Source organism: Lissotriton helveticus, chromosome 1_1, assembly GCF_964261635.1.
Source record: "Lissotriton helveticus chromosome 1_1, aLisHel1.1, whole genome shotgun sequence".
NCBI lineage: Eukaryota > Metazoa > Chordata > Amphibia > Caudata > Salamandridae > Lissotriton > Lissotriton helveticus.
In genome coordinates this window covers 500,313,905-500,332,114 of record NC_136057.1, presented here as the reverse complement: position 1 = coordinate 500,332,114, position 18,210 = coordinate 500,313,905, and the positions used below count along the sequence as shown (strand labels likewise).

General features: G+C 46.4%; 1 protein-coding gene across 1 annotated transcript in view; it reads left to right on the top strand.

Annotated features, from left to right (window-relative positions):
- The window catches only part of TSPAN11 (tetraspanin 11), a 690,523-nt gene that overhangs the window by 143,607 nt on the left and 528,706 nt on the right, over positions 1 to 18,210 (top strand). The window contains exons 3-4 of the mRNA XM_078654138.1: positions 4,263 to 4,337; positions 7,734 to 7,838. Of these exons, the coding sequence (XP_078510264.1) occupies positions 4,263 to 4,337; positions 7,734 to 7,838 (180 nt within the window). The remainder of the gene's footprint in view (positions 1 to 4,262; positions 4,338 to 7,733; positions 7,839 to 18,210) is intronic.

Here is an 18,210-nt window from a genome sequence, read left to right as displayed (position 1 = left end):
CAAAAATTTAGGAACTACCGAGATTTCTCTGATATATAAATAAATGTATATGTATATCAAAGCAGGGATTGAAAGTTCGAAATCATTACATGAAACTATGAATAATAAGGCACATATGCTTCAAGCATTAGATGTTTCAGGTTTTTTGACCTTACATAATGACATAGAGCAAATGAGAGACACAACTGACCTTAGTACCCAAGCCAAGTTACAGAAATTCAACATCATACAAAAGGGTGCAGGTGAAAGTCCCTTCAAACCCAAAAGCACCTTCAAGCCGATCATGTCTAAGAATGCCATAGACATTTTTCATGAGCGTGTGACCGAAGACATTAAACAACTGTGTCATAAAACAAAGAGAAAAAAATAAAGAACCACTACAAGGACATGCAGTATGTGAAACTGATGAAAACATTAAGATTAAATCAAGAAATAATTACCAACAACTAACGGCTAGGGCTGTGGACTTCGAATCTGGGGACCTGGGCTCGAGTCTCGGCAGTGACGCTGAACATCCTGTGATTCTGGGCAAATCACCTAATCTCCCCGTGCCTAATGAATGTGTCCTCATGTAATGCAACTGGTGCTATGTAAAGCGCTCTGATACCCGATTCGGGTCAAGTTCGAGCTATATAAAACTCTGTAAAAAAACAACAAAAAACAAAGGAGGAAATATCGTTTTATGGCCAAAAAAAGACTATATTGTGGTAGGCATTAGACAAATGAATGATGAAAATTGCTACATGAGGTCAAACATGAAGGAATATCACAAACAGCTATTACAATACAAAAGGGAATGATTAATTTCATCAAATGAATTTAACTTTTTGCATGTTGAATTCCCAGTAATTCCAATCATGTATTTAATTCCAAACGTGCACAAAAAGGTCTCCAGTACCAGGGAGACCCATTATTTCAGCCATTAATAGTGTCAGTGAGCATGTCTCACAATACGTAGATTTCTACCTGCAGGATTTTGTTAACACCTTCAGCGCGGCGCAGATTCCTGCGCTGTGCTGAACGTTCTAATGAGCTTATGGGCTCATGACGGAACGGTTCCGTAATGAGCACAGCTCAACCGACGCTCATGACGGAACCGTTCCGTCATGAGCATCGAAGGGGTTAAAAGGTTACTCAGTTATGTTAAGGACACAGGGGATTTTTTAAACAAAAGTAAGGTATCATATGGGAAGAAGGCCTAATTTTAATCACATTGCACATTGAGTAGCTTTATAGAAGCTTAAATCATGAAAACGGACTCAACGCGGTCAAACATTTTCTTGAAAGTAGACCATGTGAATATTATGAGCACAACAAAATGTTATTGGTTTTGATCTCATGGTGTTTACACAATAATTTTTTCTTGTTTGCTGAAGAAACCCTAAAACAAATCAGAGGCGTAGCTATGGGATCCTGTTTCTCCCCCAGCTATGCATGCTTGCATGTTGGCTGGTGGGAGGAACAGGTCCTTAAAAAAGTTCATCATGTGCTACATTGGCTACAATACATAGACGATGTATTTGTAGTATGGAAGGGGGATGAGAACAGTGCTAACAAGTTTATCACTACTTTAAATGACAATTCTCGCAACCTCAACTTTACCTCTAGCATCAGCAGCACCAAGATTGATTTTTTAGATGTACTGGTTCTAGTCAATGACAATACATTGGAGACAACTTTATTTAGAAAAGCCACAGCAGGAAATAGCACATTGCATGCCAGTAGTGGGCACCCAAAAAATACCTCATTGAAAGTATACCCTATGGCGAGATACTCGGACTTAAACGCATCTGTAGTACACCACTACAATTTGAAAGATGCACACAAGACATGATGAAAAGGCTGAGAGTGAGAGGCTATAGTGAAAAGATGCTCACAAAGGCTGCAGCTAAAGCACAAGAAAGGCCAGGAGAGACTTTACTAAAAACTAAAGAGTGGTGATGACAACATGGAAGAAACACTCCGCCTCATTACCACCTATAGCAGACAAGAAAGAAAGATAAAGTCTATCATCAGAAAAAAATGGCCTATCATCCTCACAGATGGAGTATTAGGAACTAGACTACCAGATTTACCTACCACTACATGTAACAAACCTAAGTCCATGAGAAGCCAACTAGTTAGAATGAGCCCAGAATTAAGCACAGCAGGTACTTGGCTGAAGCCGAGGCAAGGTTTTAACAAATGTTCTTCATGCCGTGCCTGTAAGTTTGGCACCAACACTACTCATTATACTACTTCATTTTAAGAGGAAATTGTGGCTATCAAAGGCAGTTACATTGCAGAACTGAGTATGCTGTGTATCTCCTGACGTGCACGTGCGGCTTGCGTTATGTGGGAGTACAAAGCTGTAGGTGCGTGTCAGGATTTTGCAGCATTTCAGAGCAATAGTAAACAATGATAACTCGTAACCTGTCACTAGACATTTTAAAGCCGCACATGGTAATGAGTTGGGTTGCCTTACATATTACGTGATCAATGCCATTGCAAAATTTAGAAGAGGGGGCATTAGGGAAAAATTACTAAGACAACTAGAAACACGTACTATTTTAGATTTAGAAAGTAAGGCACCCAATGGACTGAACACCACTGAAGATGTGCACAGTTTTTTATGAGTAGTGATTATGAGATCATATTTTCCTACAGTAATTTTATGAAAGTAGGAATAGCTGTATGAATTTGGGTTTTTTATTAATTCTAATAAGTCATCAAGTTTTTTATATCTGATAATTGTATATTTTCTCTTTTTTTACATACATTTTTATGCAATTTTGTATAGTGTCTAATTATACTGCTTTAGTTGCTATCACTTCAGAAGTGGGGCTTCATCAAGATTGTTTTATATATTAGGGTGTTTTTTTAAGTCCATGGTTTTTTAGATGAGTCTAGCACGATATTTTAGATATTTTAGGAGCACTCAGCACTTTATAATTAACACATGTTTACATATTATAATAAGCTGCTAGTCATCGAAGCACTTTAAATCAAGTTTTAGACACTGGTTGCATTACAACTTTAGTAATACTGTAGGTGATGCTATACAGATCGTCTTCAATTTAGGGTTAACATATATCGGCAATATTTGTAGAAGCATTTATGCAGAGAGAAGGTAACTAGAGCGGCAAAGTGAGACACAGGATGCAGCACTAAGGATAACATCATTCCATGTGTAACCACCATTAGAGGCGGGAAAGATAGTGTTATTCACATAAATGATTTTATGTGGATATTTTTTTTTTTAATAAGCGCACAAATGGTTTTATCCATTTTAGAAATCCAAGTATGTGTTGCACAAAGGAAAAAAATATAAATATATATATTTTAATGATCCACATTTGCACTAATACTTATTGATGCAGAGATGTCTTTACTTCATATTATTGCTGCTCAGTTATATTCATAATTATTGTCATTCTTGCAGTTTGCCACTAATATTATTGTCAACAGATTATACCCTATCAGTTTATATCTAATGTGGAATCACATTGTAAGTTGTGTATAACGCGCTATGTGCCTGCACTAAAGTATTTCTTCCATTGCGTTGGTCATGTGACACCGGGGGGTGGACACCTAGCACTTAAAATTGTAATGGCGGGTACTGTTTTCCATGTGTGATAATGGGCACAGGATGCTCGAAACGTGTCACAGGGCGAGAGAAAAAAAAACATCTTACCTGCCACAATTCTCCGGATCCGTTTCTCTCTGTTTGCCAGCATGGAGGTTCGGAGAGTGTGCTTGGATGAAATATATATGACACAGGTTGTGATAGCATATTTGGCTGTGTGCCAAGGAGGAAGGCTGCCTGTGGTGGCTTGGGCAAACCTGTGGCCAACTCACATTTTATAAAGTTGGAGGGAAATATTTTGCAGAGTTGGGGTACAAACAATGTTTCCTCTTCCATTCTCTGTTGTGTGGTGACTGTTGATAAATCTATACTAGACGAGAGATTACAAAGTGTATTGTTGTTGGATGGTACCATAGTGATTCAATAAAATTACGGGATATTGAAAGCCTCTGGGGTGTGTCAAGTATTAAAGCTTGCTAATGCATCATTGTGTGTTTGAAGGTTAGAAGAAGTGAATGTGCATTGTGATGAGGTACTTTCAGGCTCTCAGTATCTCAATTTACTGGTTATTCTACATTTGAAATATTGAACAGTAAAAAGAACAACATTAATGTTCCTGAAAATATTCTGAAATTTCTTCTTTCCCAAGCAGTCGAAATTACGGGATCTCAAATGTGCGTTCTGCTTTCTTTTACAGTATTTTTCGATGTTGCTCTTGGTCTTTCTCATCGAATTGGTAGCTGGTGTTCTTGCATATGTTTATTATCAAACGGTAAGTTCCATGTTTTGCATTTTCATTTCATTAAGGTTCTAGTATTTAAGGTTTGACTGAAAAACGAGTGTGATGCTTTGTAAAGATGTATTTAAAGCCAGAAGACTTGGGCTCTCTCTATTGCGGACCCCATCGGGGACCCGTACCGGGTAGAAGAAACCCCACACCACAGGCCGGAAAATCGGATGGGCCATAGCCACCACGACCATGCACTCAAAGAACCCGCATAACGCAACCCTAACTCATTCCACCCAATTAAGCGGAAAACGCTAACACTATGGCGCCAACCGGCCTAAGATTGAAATTCGCTGCCCAATACCTATCGCCGGCCGAATATGGCGCCCCCAACCGTCGCCGCCGGGTGCACTGCCTCCATTCCCGCTTCCACCGGGATAGCGAACTTACAGCGATAAATCTGACACCCACCCGCTCAATAGTTCCCTGCAACCCTCACCATCGGGTGCTCCGGTGGACCAGTTTAAAGAACACCCGGGCCGACCGAAACCGGTCTCGTACCCACTCTATTTCGGATTCTCCCTCCAAACACGACGAAGATCACGCGCACAGTTAAATAGCCGCAATCAAGCTCCACGAACCCCCCCCCCCCGTGGACGATACCACAGGGCCCCATCAACCTGGTCATACCCAGGGACCGGGCTGGGGGGAGGCTAGTTCGAAGCCACATACCTTCACAAAGATCCGCCGACGCGACACGACGCGAGAACGATCAGCGCAGAGCCGAGGGAGAATCCTGGCGGGAGAGAGAGGCCGAGCACTGGCGCTGCAGTGCTAAATACCGGAGGGGCCGCCCCTCCTCCCAGGAGAGCCCTCCCCATTGGCTAGTGATAAGGAGGTGGGCTCAGGGAGGGGCGCGATATGGGCTTTGCTCGCCCGTCGTGTGGGACTAAGGCGCTGTCCCGCCCATGCTCCCCAGCGGGTCGCGCGGTCAGCGGCATTCTCATCGAATTGGTAGCTGGTGTTCTTGCATATGTTTATTATCAAACGGTAAGTTCCATGTTTTGCATTTTCATTTCATTAAGGGCTAGTATTTAAGGTTTGACTGAAAAACGAGTGTGATGCTTTGTAAAGATGTATTTAAAGCCAGTAGACACTATTTTTGATTGTTTTCAAAATCAATATGAAGTAGCATCTTAAAACGTTCTGAAAAGAAAAATGAAGGGAATTTTTAACTGAAGATGAAGTAAATGTTATCAAGTAAATCAATTTCTGCACAATAAGTGCTGGCTCCCACACAGAGATATGATAGAGGCTATTTATCCTTCTTTGAAGGAAACCACTGCATTTGTTATACACAGAGTCAGACTCTGGTGGCCATTTCCCATCATGATTGAAGGCACAACCATAATGGTTCTGTGCTGCTAGTGCCTGTCAGTCTATGCCCAGAATAAAGCTCCTAAATCTCTCAGGAGGCCAGACACTGACATACCCTGAGCTATGGTGGCAGGCAGAGGAGGTGAGCAAATGTGACAGCTTTCCCTGTAACTTTCCAGCTGGATCATGCATTGTCTGCACAGAGGGCCTGATTACAAGTTGGTCAGTTAATGCCAACCCATGTGTTAGCTCTTGTTTATCCATGGGCGGGAATTAGGAATTTTCAGGTATTTAACACATTGGATAATTACCTGAGGCGTTTAGTACCTCAAGCTTCGTTAAATGTCGGCAGGTCAATCAGAAACTTAATTTAACAGGGGAAATGGACTGTGAGAAGGTGGGAAATGTGTTGGATGTGGTAGTCGTGTACAAGAAAAGTATAGCCCAAAGGGTGATGTCAGTTCCAGGCGAGAAGTTTGTGTACGTGCCAGAGATTCAGTGAGAGCCCTCACTCCTCGCCATGTCAGGAAAGTCCATTCTAGATTTGTATCCCTGATGTTGGTGAGAGAGGTAAAGGATCATGTGGTGGTCCTGGAGAATGGCAAAGCGTGGAACAAAAGTATGGTGGTCATGGTGTCAGGTCCGAAGGCTGGTCATTTTTTAAGAAAATGCGAGCTGAAGTGTCCAAAAGGACGGGACAATCTACGAGCATTGCTGATGGTCGCCTTACCTCTGCGAGAAGAAAGTTCCTACCAAAACGTTTTCATGATTTTGTGATGTACAGGTAGGTCCCCATTTGACATGTTAGGGAGGTTCTCGAATGTCTCCATTTTGTGTCCGACATATTTGAAATATGTTGTATTGCAATTACATTATTATATTGTTTTGTTTCTGTTCTCTCCTTTTCCTTTGCAGGTTCCATAGTTCCTGTTCTTTATTTTATTTCTCGGTGCATTGTTGGGAATGATGTGATATGGGCCTAAGATCTTGTGCATTTGAAGGGAAGGGGATGTGAGGGATTGAATGCTGCATTCCTGGCACGTGAGTTCCATGCCCACGCAGAATATAGGGAGGGTTCAGAGGTCAGCAGTTGCTGCCTGAGTCTCGGTGTTGCAGGACCTACCAATAAACGTGCCACCTGTACTGGTGTCTTCATCCTTTCAGCTGCCATCATTTTGCATTACCCCACTGCGTTCGCTCCCACTCTACTCCCCTTCCCCAGCCCCCTCCTCTTTAGTCCCGTACCTCTTGTACCCCAGCAACGCTTCTCCTGTATCCCTTGTGCCTCTCTTCAGCCACAGCTGTTATCCTCACTGGAAAGCTGGTTGTCTATGCTGAAAGCAGAGCTTTGAGAATGAGGTCTGCAGAGACTGGCCTGTCAGTCCCCGGCTGTGATTCCCCACAGGCGAAGTAGTATTTTGTGACAGGCACAGCTGCTGCCTTTCAGAAAAAAAACCAGCAAATGCTGGTATTTTGTGCCACAAATGTTGCCTTTTCAATCACAACATTGGTGAACCCAGGCAGCACAATTCTGGGGTCTGTTACTGTCTCTATGTGTGTAGGATTCTTTTGTGACACTTCTTCACTGTATCAGCCCCCTGCCCTCCACTCCATAATGTCCTGACTGGCGGAATTATGTGGGGATTATGTGCGTGGTTACTTAACATAAATGATACACGGGAATTGGAGTGAGATTGTTTGCAATAAAACAACTGCTTCTAAGCATTCTGCCTGAAGTACAGTGCTTGCATCATCAGAATGCTAATGCGGTAATTGTTAGAAGCACTGACACTACAGCTGATCTTGATTAAACAGTAAGCCTGAACCTTGAAGGGAGACTCAATCTACTTTAATAGCTTGGATCAAGTTAGCCAATCACAGCTCTCTGTCTCACCGCGTGACATTTCACAAGCGACTTTAGCTCATCAAACCGCGGGACGCTTGTCTGAGAGCCTCACCCCCATGTCATTATAATTGTAATGTCGCTCATACTTATCGCGTGCGGAGGTTTTGAATAAATTCCATTTCACCCTCATTTTCATTATTGTGTTTATTGGTATGCAGCTAGGTGAGGAGCTTAAGCAGCACCTGAACCAGACCATGATGGACAATTACGGACAGCCGGGAAAAGAGCCTCTGACGCAAGCGATCGACCGCCTGCAGCAAGACGTAAGAGCACACCCTAGAATTTATCTTGAAATTTTGGATGTAATCCTTGTTTTGTTTTGGTTTCAGCAATCTCTGCCGTCGAGCTGGCTTGTTTCTCGCTCCTTTCAAGCTGTCACATAAAATGAGTGCAGGGATATTCATGTCTTGCAGGCTGCTGAGTGGAAAGTTAATTATGAGTGGGGGCTCGCCACGGATCTTCCAGAAGTAAATCGAAGTAGACGGAGAAATCCTTTAAATAAGTTGGAACAGAGCATCAAGCATTGGGTCAAAACCTGCAAACAAATTAGGGGATTCTTTAGATTTTGAAGTGTTCTCTTACATTCACAGGAGTCCAGGTAAAAACCTCTGACCTGGGAGGCGGTCGGTCCACCAAAGGCCTGCGCGATCCCAGTGGCCGCGTTTCTTCCATAATAAGGGCGGGGTAACTGTCAATCATTTTCCCTGCCTGTATCTGCGATGTACAGGGAGAAAACTTTGGGGTTATTTACAAGCCCCTGGCGCACCCGTACGTCACGTTTACATGTTAAAAATGTCGCAAAAGTGGCGCAAGGGGCTGGTAAATTTTTAGTTTATTGTCAGCTATTTGTTTTACGTCACTGGGAGAAATGTTTAAAGTTCTAAGCAAAAACGTTTTCTAAATGGGTGATTTAAACATAGCTCCTGCTGGGCAGACCTGCAGTTCTGTGAGAGGAGATGGCGCTGTTGCGTCTCCCTTCACACCACACAAGTCCCCGTCAGGCAGGAAGGGATGTCTAACTAGGGATGGTGGTCCCTCATGGCCTCTGCCCCAGGAGGAACGGCAGACTGTCTAAATGTTGCCGAATTATTGTTTTGCTAGGCCCACAGTTTGAGTTTTCTTACTGATGAAGGTGTTATAGTTCAACTTCAATTTTATTTTCCCACCTGGTAGTTTATGTTATACTACATTGTCCCCACAATGTCATATACTCCCTCAGCCTTCCACCACATTGTCTTGCTCAGACCAGCTTGTTTAACTTATGCTTTACCCAGGGGCGGCTCTAGGCTCATGGTGGCCCTGGGCAGGGAGCGTAGGTAGGGGGCCCCGGAAGAGGGGATCCGTGTGGGGCGGAGAACCCCCCGGAGCTCAGGAAGGGGGTCAGTGTGTTTGGAAGTGGAACAGAGCTGGAGGCCGCCAAATCACTGCCACTGGGGCCGCCACGCAAATATGTATCCATCCTCAGAGGATTCTTATATTAAGGATATATATTGGCATGGATGCCCCTGGGGTTTGGTGGCCCTGTGCAGGTGCACAGCTTGCACATGCCTAAGACCGGCCCTGCTATACCCGTCCATCCCTGTTCACGTCCTTACTCTCTGAAGTCAATCGTTAAATCGTATTCGCTATATATTTATTTTACTCAGGTGTTTCCTTTCTCACTAGTCTCATCTGTACGTTGATGATAGGAGGACGTCCCATTATAATATGGCCAGGTACTACCTAGACCCCCTCTTCCCCTGCCAATATCAAGATACAATGAGAATATTTAGGATTTGGGTGTCGTAAACCCCCGGCCGTATTTTATTTACATACAATTTTTTAAAACAAAATTTAATATACAATATTTACACAATACGCAGAAAACCATTACATTGATTACATTGTTAGGCGCAGATGTCAGATGGCTAACCTTAATATATCTCTAATACAAAGGTATTCCTATCCAAATCTAAACATACCATAGTCAGTAATCATATTAACAACATTTTAGCTGTTTGTTTGTATCCCTCTTGAGGCGGAAGCCGGGAGGTTGTGTTTGTTCTTGCCACTATCGTAATTTTAAAGACGATTTTAGATAAGTAACTGTAAGGGCTTAGGCTTGATTTAAGAAGCTTTTATTTCCCTTCCCTGACCTCCCTTCTGCCTGGCCACTCGCAGCCGAGCATTGACGCTGTCGAGTCGGTCCCGGCCACTAAATCACGGCAGACATATTGGGTGTGCTTGAGTGGTCTGACGCGCTCTAGTCGCGCATATAAGGGGACGCGCAGCGGACCCGAGCAGCGGACGCGAGCAGCGGACGCGCCGGACCTGCGCCAGAGTCGTGCCAGAGTCCTGCCCGTCTGCGCCCGTCCGCGCCAGCACGTCGCCTCTCGCCAGGAACCATGGCGACACAAGAGAGGAGGTGATATCTTAATTTATACTATCACTAAAAGGCTCGGACAGCGAATGTGCCAAATTCAATCCCTCATGTAGGAGAAGTCATTCCTCATGACCTTGTGGCTTTACCCTCCCGAGTCCTTCCCGACTACCGTCCCTTAATAAAGTCATGCCCCAACAAATTAGAGTGGGCCAGCTGAATGTCAGATCTATGCAGAAACACTACTCGGAAATTCATGAGCTACTTTCCAACTACTCCTTAGATATTCTATTTCTGACAGAGACTTGGCTCCAAGACTATATGAATTCAGTCATCAACCTCGCCACCCCTACGGGGTACACTGCCTATACGCTGAATAGGCACTCTAGGGGAGGGGGATAGCAATAATGGTTAAATCCGATTTTATCTGCCACCTATCGAGAGTAGGAATCAAGGATAGTGAATGTCCACGATTCAATATTAAGATTAACTCTCAACTCAGCCATGTAGGTCTTTTGATATACAGGCCCCCGGGAGCAAGTACGAGTTTCACTATCTCGCTCCTAGAGCATATATGCTCTCTAATCCCCGAAACTGCTAACTTTACCATCATAGGAGACCTGAACATTCATTTTGATCTCACCTCTGACACCAAGATCAACACCTTGCTAGCCGACCTCGCTGCCCTCCAGCTCTGCCAACTTGTGAGTGGCCCTACACACAGCGGTGGGCATCTTTTAGATCCCATCTTTTCGAATTTGAGCAACGTTAGTGTTGAACCCCCTATCCCCATAGTCTGGTCTGACCACTGTTTGGTGATAATGACCATACCTCCTAGTATTGACCCCAACTCAAAACCCACCCAGCAAGTCCTGAAAAGACCATGGAGGAAGCTTCGGCTTGAAGACTTCCATGCACTCCTCACAATGAATCCCCCTCAACCGAGCGAGGACCCTGACCAAAATTACGACCAGTTTTGTGAGTGGATCAGTAAAGCCTTGGACTCCCTGATACCAGCTAAATGGATCAAGGCACGCACCCATGAATCCAGCCCCTGGTTCAACGAAGCGCTCTCCTTGCAAAAAAAAGAATGCAAAAAAGCTGAACGAAGATGGAGGAGAGACTATGATCTGACACTCAAGGCCCTCTATGTCCAATCACAAAAAAGCTACCATCGCAATATTTGTAGGACTCGAACGGAGTTTTACACCACTGAAATTAAGAATAGTGACAATGCCTCTCAAACCATTTTTAGGATACTGAAAGAGCACAGTGCCAAGAAATCGATAAACAACTCCAGTATATCTTCCGCATTTTGTAACAACATGGCGTCTTTTTTCATCGACAAAATCAAGAAAATTTACAGTAACTTTCCAGTGAATCCTCACCTCATTCCTTCAGCTGACCTAAATAGGCCCAACCTTTCTGATATCTCAGCACACAGCCAAGATTTCCTTAAACTCTGCAATAAAATCAAGTCAGGTTCACCTGCGGACCCCCTGAAGCCGGAACTATTTAGAGAGTCAGACTGGACGGTCCTGGACCCTCTTAGAGACATGATAAACCTGTCCTTCTCCACGGCCATTATACCCACAAGATGGAAGCAAGCCTGGGTGACTCCCGTCATAAAAAACCCACGCTAGACCCTACCCTACCTGAAAACTTTAGACCTATATCACTCCTCCCCAGGCCAGCAAAAGTAGCGGAAGCCCATGTTAATTCCATCCTGACCAACTATTTGATATCCAATTCCATTCTGGATAGGTCCCAACATGGTTTCCGCGCTGGCCACAGCACTGAGACAGCTCTTCTAAATGTGACAGAACATCTCCGTACCATATTAGACTCTGGAGGGACGGCAGCACTGATTCTTTTAGATCTCAGTGCTGCCTTCGATATGGTGTCACACGAGATTTTGCTGTCGAGGCTGGAGGAGACAGGGATAGCAGGGCAGGCTCTCAAGTGGTTCAAAGCTTTCCTTTCAGGCAGATCCTTCAGAGTCTCCACCCCTCCTTTTCTATCTAAAGAGTACCCCATTGAACAGGGTGTGCCCCAGGGGTCAGCTTTGGGCCCTACCCTGTTCAATGTCTACGTTCAACCCCTGGCAGAAATAGCCAGGAGGCATGGTCTCTCACTAGTGACTTACGCCGACGACACCCAGCTGGTGGTGGCACTGGACAACGAAGGCGGTCTCAGTGCACAAAATTTCAAACTGACGCTTATTGACATCACCAGCTGGATGACGGCGAACTATCTCCAGCTAAACGCCGGTAAAACGGAGGTGTTACTAGTGGGTAAAGAAACAACTGCCTGGGGGAACAACTGGTGGCCAGAGACACTCAGGCCAACCTCCTGAGTGCAAAGACCATGTAAGAAACCTGGGAGTCTGGGTGGACGCTGCCCTGACCTTTACTCATCATACCAAAAAGGTGGCAGCTACCTGTTTTGGTATTTTACGCAATCTTAGACCGATTTAAAAAAAATTTGACCACCAAACCCGCCAACTTGTGGTGCAGTCAGCAATCCTGTCAAGACTGGACTACGCCAGCTCCCTCTTGTTAGGGGCTAACGTAGCAGAGAAAGCTAGACTCCAGCGAGTTCAGAACGCTGCTGCCAGAGCGCTAACCGGTCTCCCACGTTATAAGTCAGTGTCCACTGTCCTCACGAAACTCCACTGGCTCCCCGTGGAAAAAAGGATCCACTATAAAACCCTTTGTATTGCATTTAAAATCCTCAAAGCTGCCTCCCCCCCATGCTATGCCCACTTTTTACATCTTACGTCCCCCGACGCACGCTGTGTTCAGAAGGACAGAACTTGGCAGTAGTGCCCCGCTTCAAATTAGCAAGAATGGGCGGTCGGTCATTCAGATATCTCGCTGCAAGACTCTGGAATGAACTTCCTATTCAAATTCGAAGAATTGAGGAGCTACTACCCTTCAGGAAAGCTATAAAAACCTACCTCTTCTGTTAATGTGCAATTGCCCCACTATGACAGCACAAACACCCCCCACCTGTACATCTTCATGCAGCTAGCGCCGGGACGCCCCTTGGCTGGCGCAGCCGTGCGCGTTACAAGTCCATTTAACATAACATAACATATAATTAAATTTTTCTGCATATCCCTATTGTGAGCCTACGGCAAGGTCAATAACTGGCGGCAAATCCTTATCCAATTATGCCCGCACTCCATCCAGAGTGCGCATGCGCAGGGGTCCGTTGACCATGAGGGGTACTTCCCCCCACAGGTCACCCCCGTATGCCCTTATACCCGCCCTCCAACCGGAGTGCGCAGATGGCCTGTTCCCTGTGAGGGTACTTCCCCCCCTCAGGTCACCCCGTATGCCCTGTAGATTATCTCCATAATGGGGCCCTTGAAGTTATGCGCAGTTTATTTGCACCATTGTGCACGTGCGGGGTGGCCGAGCAGACTACCGGAAAGCGTAACTCCCCCTCCCCTGCATTCATGCAGCCAGCTGGCTCTAACTACCCCAGGAGTTCTAGGAGAGACCACTTGTCCCTCCCCCTTGGGTGACCCCATTCAATAACGGCACCGCCCTCTAAGGACCTTCAATTTACCGCTCACCAATCATGACCTTACCACCACAGGCCTGCATAGTTGGCCAACTATCAGGCCCTGCCCCCCCAAAGAAAAATTCTGTCATTACCTGTCCTTACACCTAACTAACTAACTAGGCCAGAAGATTCTCCCTGAAGATTACATTCCTTATATTGGACAAATGGATGCCGTCTTTTTAAGAAGAACAACTCCCCTCAGATGCCCCCCTGGGCTATAGTCTGCAGGTATAGAACCCTAGCTAGCCTCCCCAGCTTGTTAATAATTCTTTTTTCGAGTGGCTCAATGCCCTCACAGGTTCACTTCCCCTCCATTGGAATCTCTGCCGTCTCTGTACCGAGGTGTACCCTGGGCATAGACTTGTTGACCCACCCTAGTCATTCCACCCCACCCCACCCCAAGTACAGGATAATAATGCTAGGGCTGGCTGAATCAGACAAAATTGACATACCATCTTGCCACAGACCATGATAGTCATTGCTGGTGTTGTGGTGGTGAGCCTCAGCAAGGCCTACCAGTGGTAGGGGTTCTCCCTTCTCTGCACAGAGTCCTCAGACCAATAGAAAGAAGTTGGCACAGAAGCTGGAATAGAAAAGACAGAGTTTATTAAACCTCATGAGGTGGAACTACATTCACACAACACCCTTCGGCAATGTATGAAGTAGCACACTGACTGACAGGAGCTCGGTTCTTTTATACCCAAACAGGGGCTCAAATGAAGGTGGTACAAGTACAGAATGCTGGTTTTAAATACATAAAAGGTCACACAGAGAGTGTGCTGGCAACAAGTGGGAGGGGCTGACAGTTAGCTAATTCTGGTGGACACATCCTTACGGTTACAAGTTGGGGACAGCTGTAAGCTCAACTGAGCATGTGCGAAGCAGAAGAGGCTAAATATATCTCGTCTCTAGGCAGATTTCAAGAGCAGTTGACAGGAAGGTAGGACAGAGCACATGGCGAGCACATGGCAAACAAAATGGCTGCCAGAAATACAAAATGGATTCCACACAACGGACAAGATAGTCTCTAAATACAAGATGTCTTCTGCTAATGCTTAACCTAATCGCTGCTAAATTACAACAGACGGGCTGAAGACGGCTGAAATGCCAGAAACTGGTCCTATGAAGCTTGATTCTGGTCCAGGGAAGGCATGGCTTGGCAGTTCAGGCTGGACTGTTCCCATGAGGCACAGGGTCAGACTGATTTGCATATGGCCATGTCTGAACTGGGGTGGCAGAGTTGGCTAAAAAACGGTGATGGATTAAACCCAGATCTCTTGACTGGGTGTGAGTGTTTGATTGCTTCAGATGCTTCGTCCATCACCACCCCCTTTTGTACCGCTTTGTTCGCCATAAGTTGGCAGGGTATGCTCAGACGTGAGTCCCTTGCTCACTTTGCCACTGGATTCAAGCGAGCCTGGCTGAAGACGGCTGAAATGCCAGAAACCGGTCCTAGGAAGCTTGTTTCCGGTCCAGGGAGGGCAAGGCTTGGCAGTTCAGGCTGGACTGTTCCCATGAGGCACAGGGTCAGACTGATTTGCATATGGCCATGTCTGAACTGGGGTGGCAGAGTGGGCTAAAGAACGGTGATGGATTAAACCCAGATCTCTTGACTGGGTGTGAGTGTTCGATTGGTTCAGATGCTCCGTCCATCACCACCCACTTTTGTACCGCTTTGTTCACCATAAGTTGGCAGGGTATGCTCAGATGTGAGTCCCTTGCTCACTTTGCCACTGGATTCAAGCAAGCCTGACTGAAGACAGCTGAAATGCCAGAAACCGGTCCTAGAAAGCTAGATTCCAGTCCAGGGAAGGCATGGCTTGGCAGTTCGGGCTGGACTGTTCCCATGAGGAACAGGGTCAGACTGATTTGCATATGGCCATGTCTGAACTGGGGTGGCAGAGAGGGCTAAAGAACAGTGATGCATTAAACCCAGATCTCTTGACTGGGTGTGAGTATTTGATTGGTGCAGATGCTTCGTCCATCACCACCCACTTTTGTACCGCTTTGTTCGCCATAAGTTGGCAGGGTATGCTCAGACGTGAGTCCCTTGCTCACTTTGCCACTGGATTCAAGCAAGCCTGGCTGAAGACGGCTGAAATGCCAGAAACCGGTCCTAGGTAGCTTGTTTCCGGCCCAGGGAAGGCATGGCTTGGCAGTTCAGGCTGGACTGTTCCCATAAGGCACAGGGTCAGACTGATTTGCATATGGCCATGTCTGAACTGGGGTGGCAGAGTGGGCTAAAGAACGGTGATGCATTAAACCCAGATCTCTTGACTGGGTGTGAGTGTTTGATTGGTTCAGATGCTTCGTCCATCACCACCCACTTTTGTACCTCTTTGTTCACCATAATTTGGCAGGGTCTGCTCAGACGTGAGTCCCTTGCTCACTTTGCCACTGGATTCAAGCAAGCCTGGCTGAAGACGGCTGAAATGCCAGAAACCGGTCCTAGGTAGCTTGTTTCCGGCCCAGGGAAGGCATGGCTTGGCAGTTTGGGCTGGACTGTTCCCATGAGGCACAGGGTAAGACTGATTTGCATATGGCCATGTCTGAACTGGGGTGGCAGAGTGGGCTAAAGAACGGTGATGGATTAAACCCAGATCTGTTGACTGGGTGTGAGTGTTTGATTGGTTCAGATGCTTCGTCCATCACCACCCCCTTTTGTACCGCTTTGTTCACCATAAGTTGGCAGGGTATGCTCAGACGTGAGTCCCTTGCTCACTTTGCCACTGGATTCAAGCAAGCCTGGCTGAAGACGGCTGAAATGCCAGAAACTGGTCCTAGGAAGCTTGTTTCCAGCCCAGGGAAGGCATGGCTTGGCAGTTCGGGCTGGACTGTTCCCATGAGGCACAGGGTCAGACTGATTTGCATATGGCCATGTCTGAACTAGGGTGGCAGAGTGGGCTAAAGAACGGTGATGGATTAAACCCAGATCTCTTGACTGGGTGTGAGTGTTTGATTGGTTCAGATGCTTCGTCCATCACCACCCCCTTTTGTACCGCATTGTTCGCCATAAGTTGGCAGGGTATGCTCAGATGTGAGTCCCTTGCTCACTTTGCCACTGGATTCAAGCAAACCTGACTGAAGACGGCTGAAATGCCAGAAACCGGTCCTAGAAAGCTAGATTCCAGTCCAGGGAAGGCATGGCTTGGCAGTTCGGGCTGGACTGTTCCCATGAGGCACAGGGTCAGACTGATTTGCATATGGCCATGTCTGAACTGGGGTGGCAGAGTGGGCTAAAGAACGGTGATGCATTAAACCCAGATCTCTTGACTGGGTGTGAGTATTTGATTGGTGCAGACGCTTCGTCCATCACCACCCACTTTTGTACCACTTTGTTCGCCATAAGTTGGCAGGGTATGCTCAGACGTGAGTCCCTTGCTCACTTTGCCACTGGATTCAAGCAAGCCTGGCTGAAGACGGCTGAAATGCCAGAAACCGGTGCTAGGTAGCTTGTTTCCGGCCCAGGGAAGGCATGGCTTGGCAGTTCAGGCTGGACTGTTCCCATAAGGCACAGGGTCAGACTGATTTGCATATGGCCATGTCTGAACTGGGGTGGCAGAGTGGGCTAAAGAACGGTGATGCATTAAACTCAGATCTCTTGACTGGGTGTGAGTGTTTGATTGGTTCAGATGCTTCGTCCATCACCACCCACTTTTGTACCGCTTTAATCACCATAATTTGGCAGGGTCTGCTCAGACGTGAGTCCCTTGCTCACTTTGCCACTGGATTCAAGCAAGCCTGGCTGAAGACGGCTGAAATGCCAGAAACCGGTCCTAGGTAGCTTGTTTCCGGCCCAGGGAAGGCATGGCTTGGCAGTTTGGGCTGGACTGTTCCCATGAGGCACAGGGTAAGACTGATTTGCATATGGCCATGTCTGAACTGGGGTGGCAGAGTGGGCTAAAGAACGGTGATGGATTAAACCCAGATCTGTTGACTGGGAGTGAGTGTTTGATTGGTTCAGATGCTTCGTCCATCACCACCCCCTTTTGTACCGCTTTGTTCACCATAATTTGGCAGGGTATGCTCAGACGTGATTCCCTTGCTCACTTTGCCACTGGATTCAAGCAAGCCTGGCTGAAGACGGCTGAAATGCCAGAAACCGGTCCTAGGAAGCTTGTTTCCGGTTCAGGGAAGGCATGGCTTGGCAGTTCGGGCTGGACTGTTGCCATGAGGCACAGGGTCAGACTGATTTGTATATGGCCATGTCTGAACTGGGGTGGCAGAGCGGGCTAAAGAACGGTGATGGATTAAACCCAGATCTGTTGACTGGGTGTGAGTGTTTGATTGGTTCAGATGCTTCGTCCATCACCACCCCCTTTTGTACCGCTTTGTTCACCATAATTTGGCAGGGTATGCTCAGACGTGAGTTCCTTACTCACTTTGCCACTGGATTCAAGCAAGCCTGGCTGAAGACGGCTGAAATGCCAGAAACCGGTCCTAGGAAGCTTGTTTCCGGTTCAGGGAAGGCATGGCTTGGCAGTTCGGGCTGGACTGTTGCCATGAGGCACAGGGTCAGACTGATTTGTATATGGCCATGTCTGAACTGGGGTGGCAGAGTGGGCTAAAGAACGGTGATGCATTAAACCCAGATCTCTTGACTGGGTGTGAGTGTTTGATTGGTTCAGATGCTTCGTCCATCACCACCCACTTTTGCACCGCTTTGTTCGCCATAAGTTGGCTGGGTATGCTCAGACGTGAGT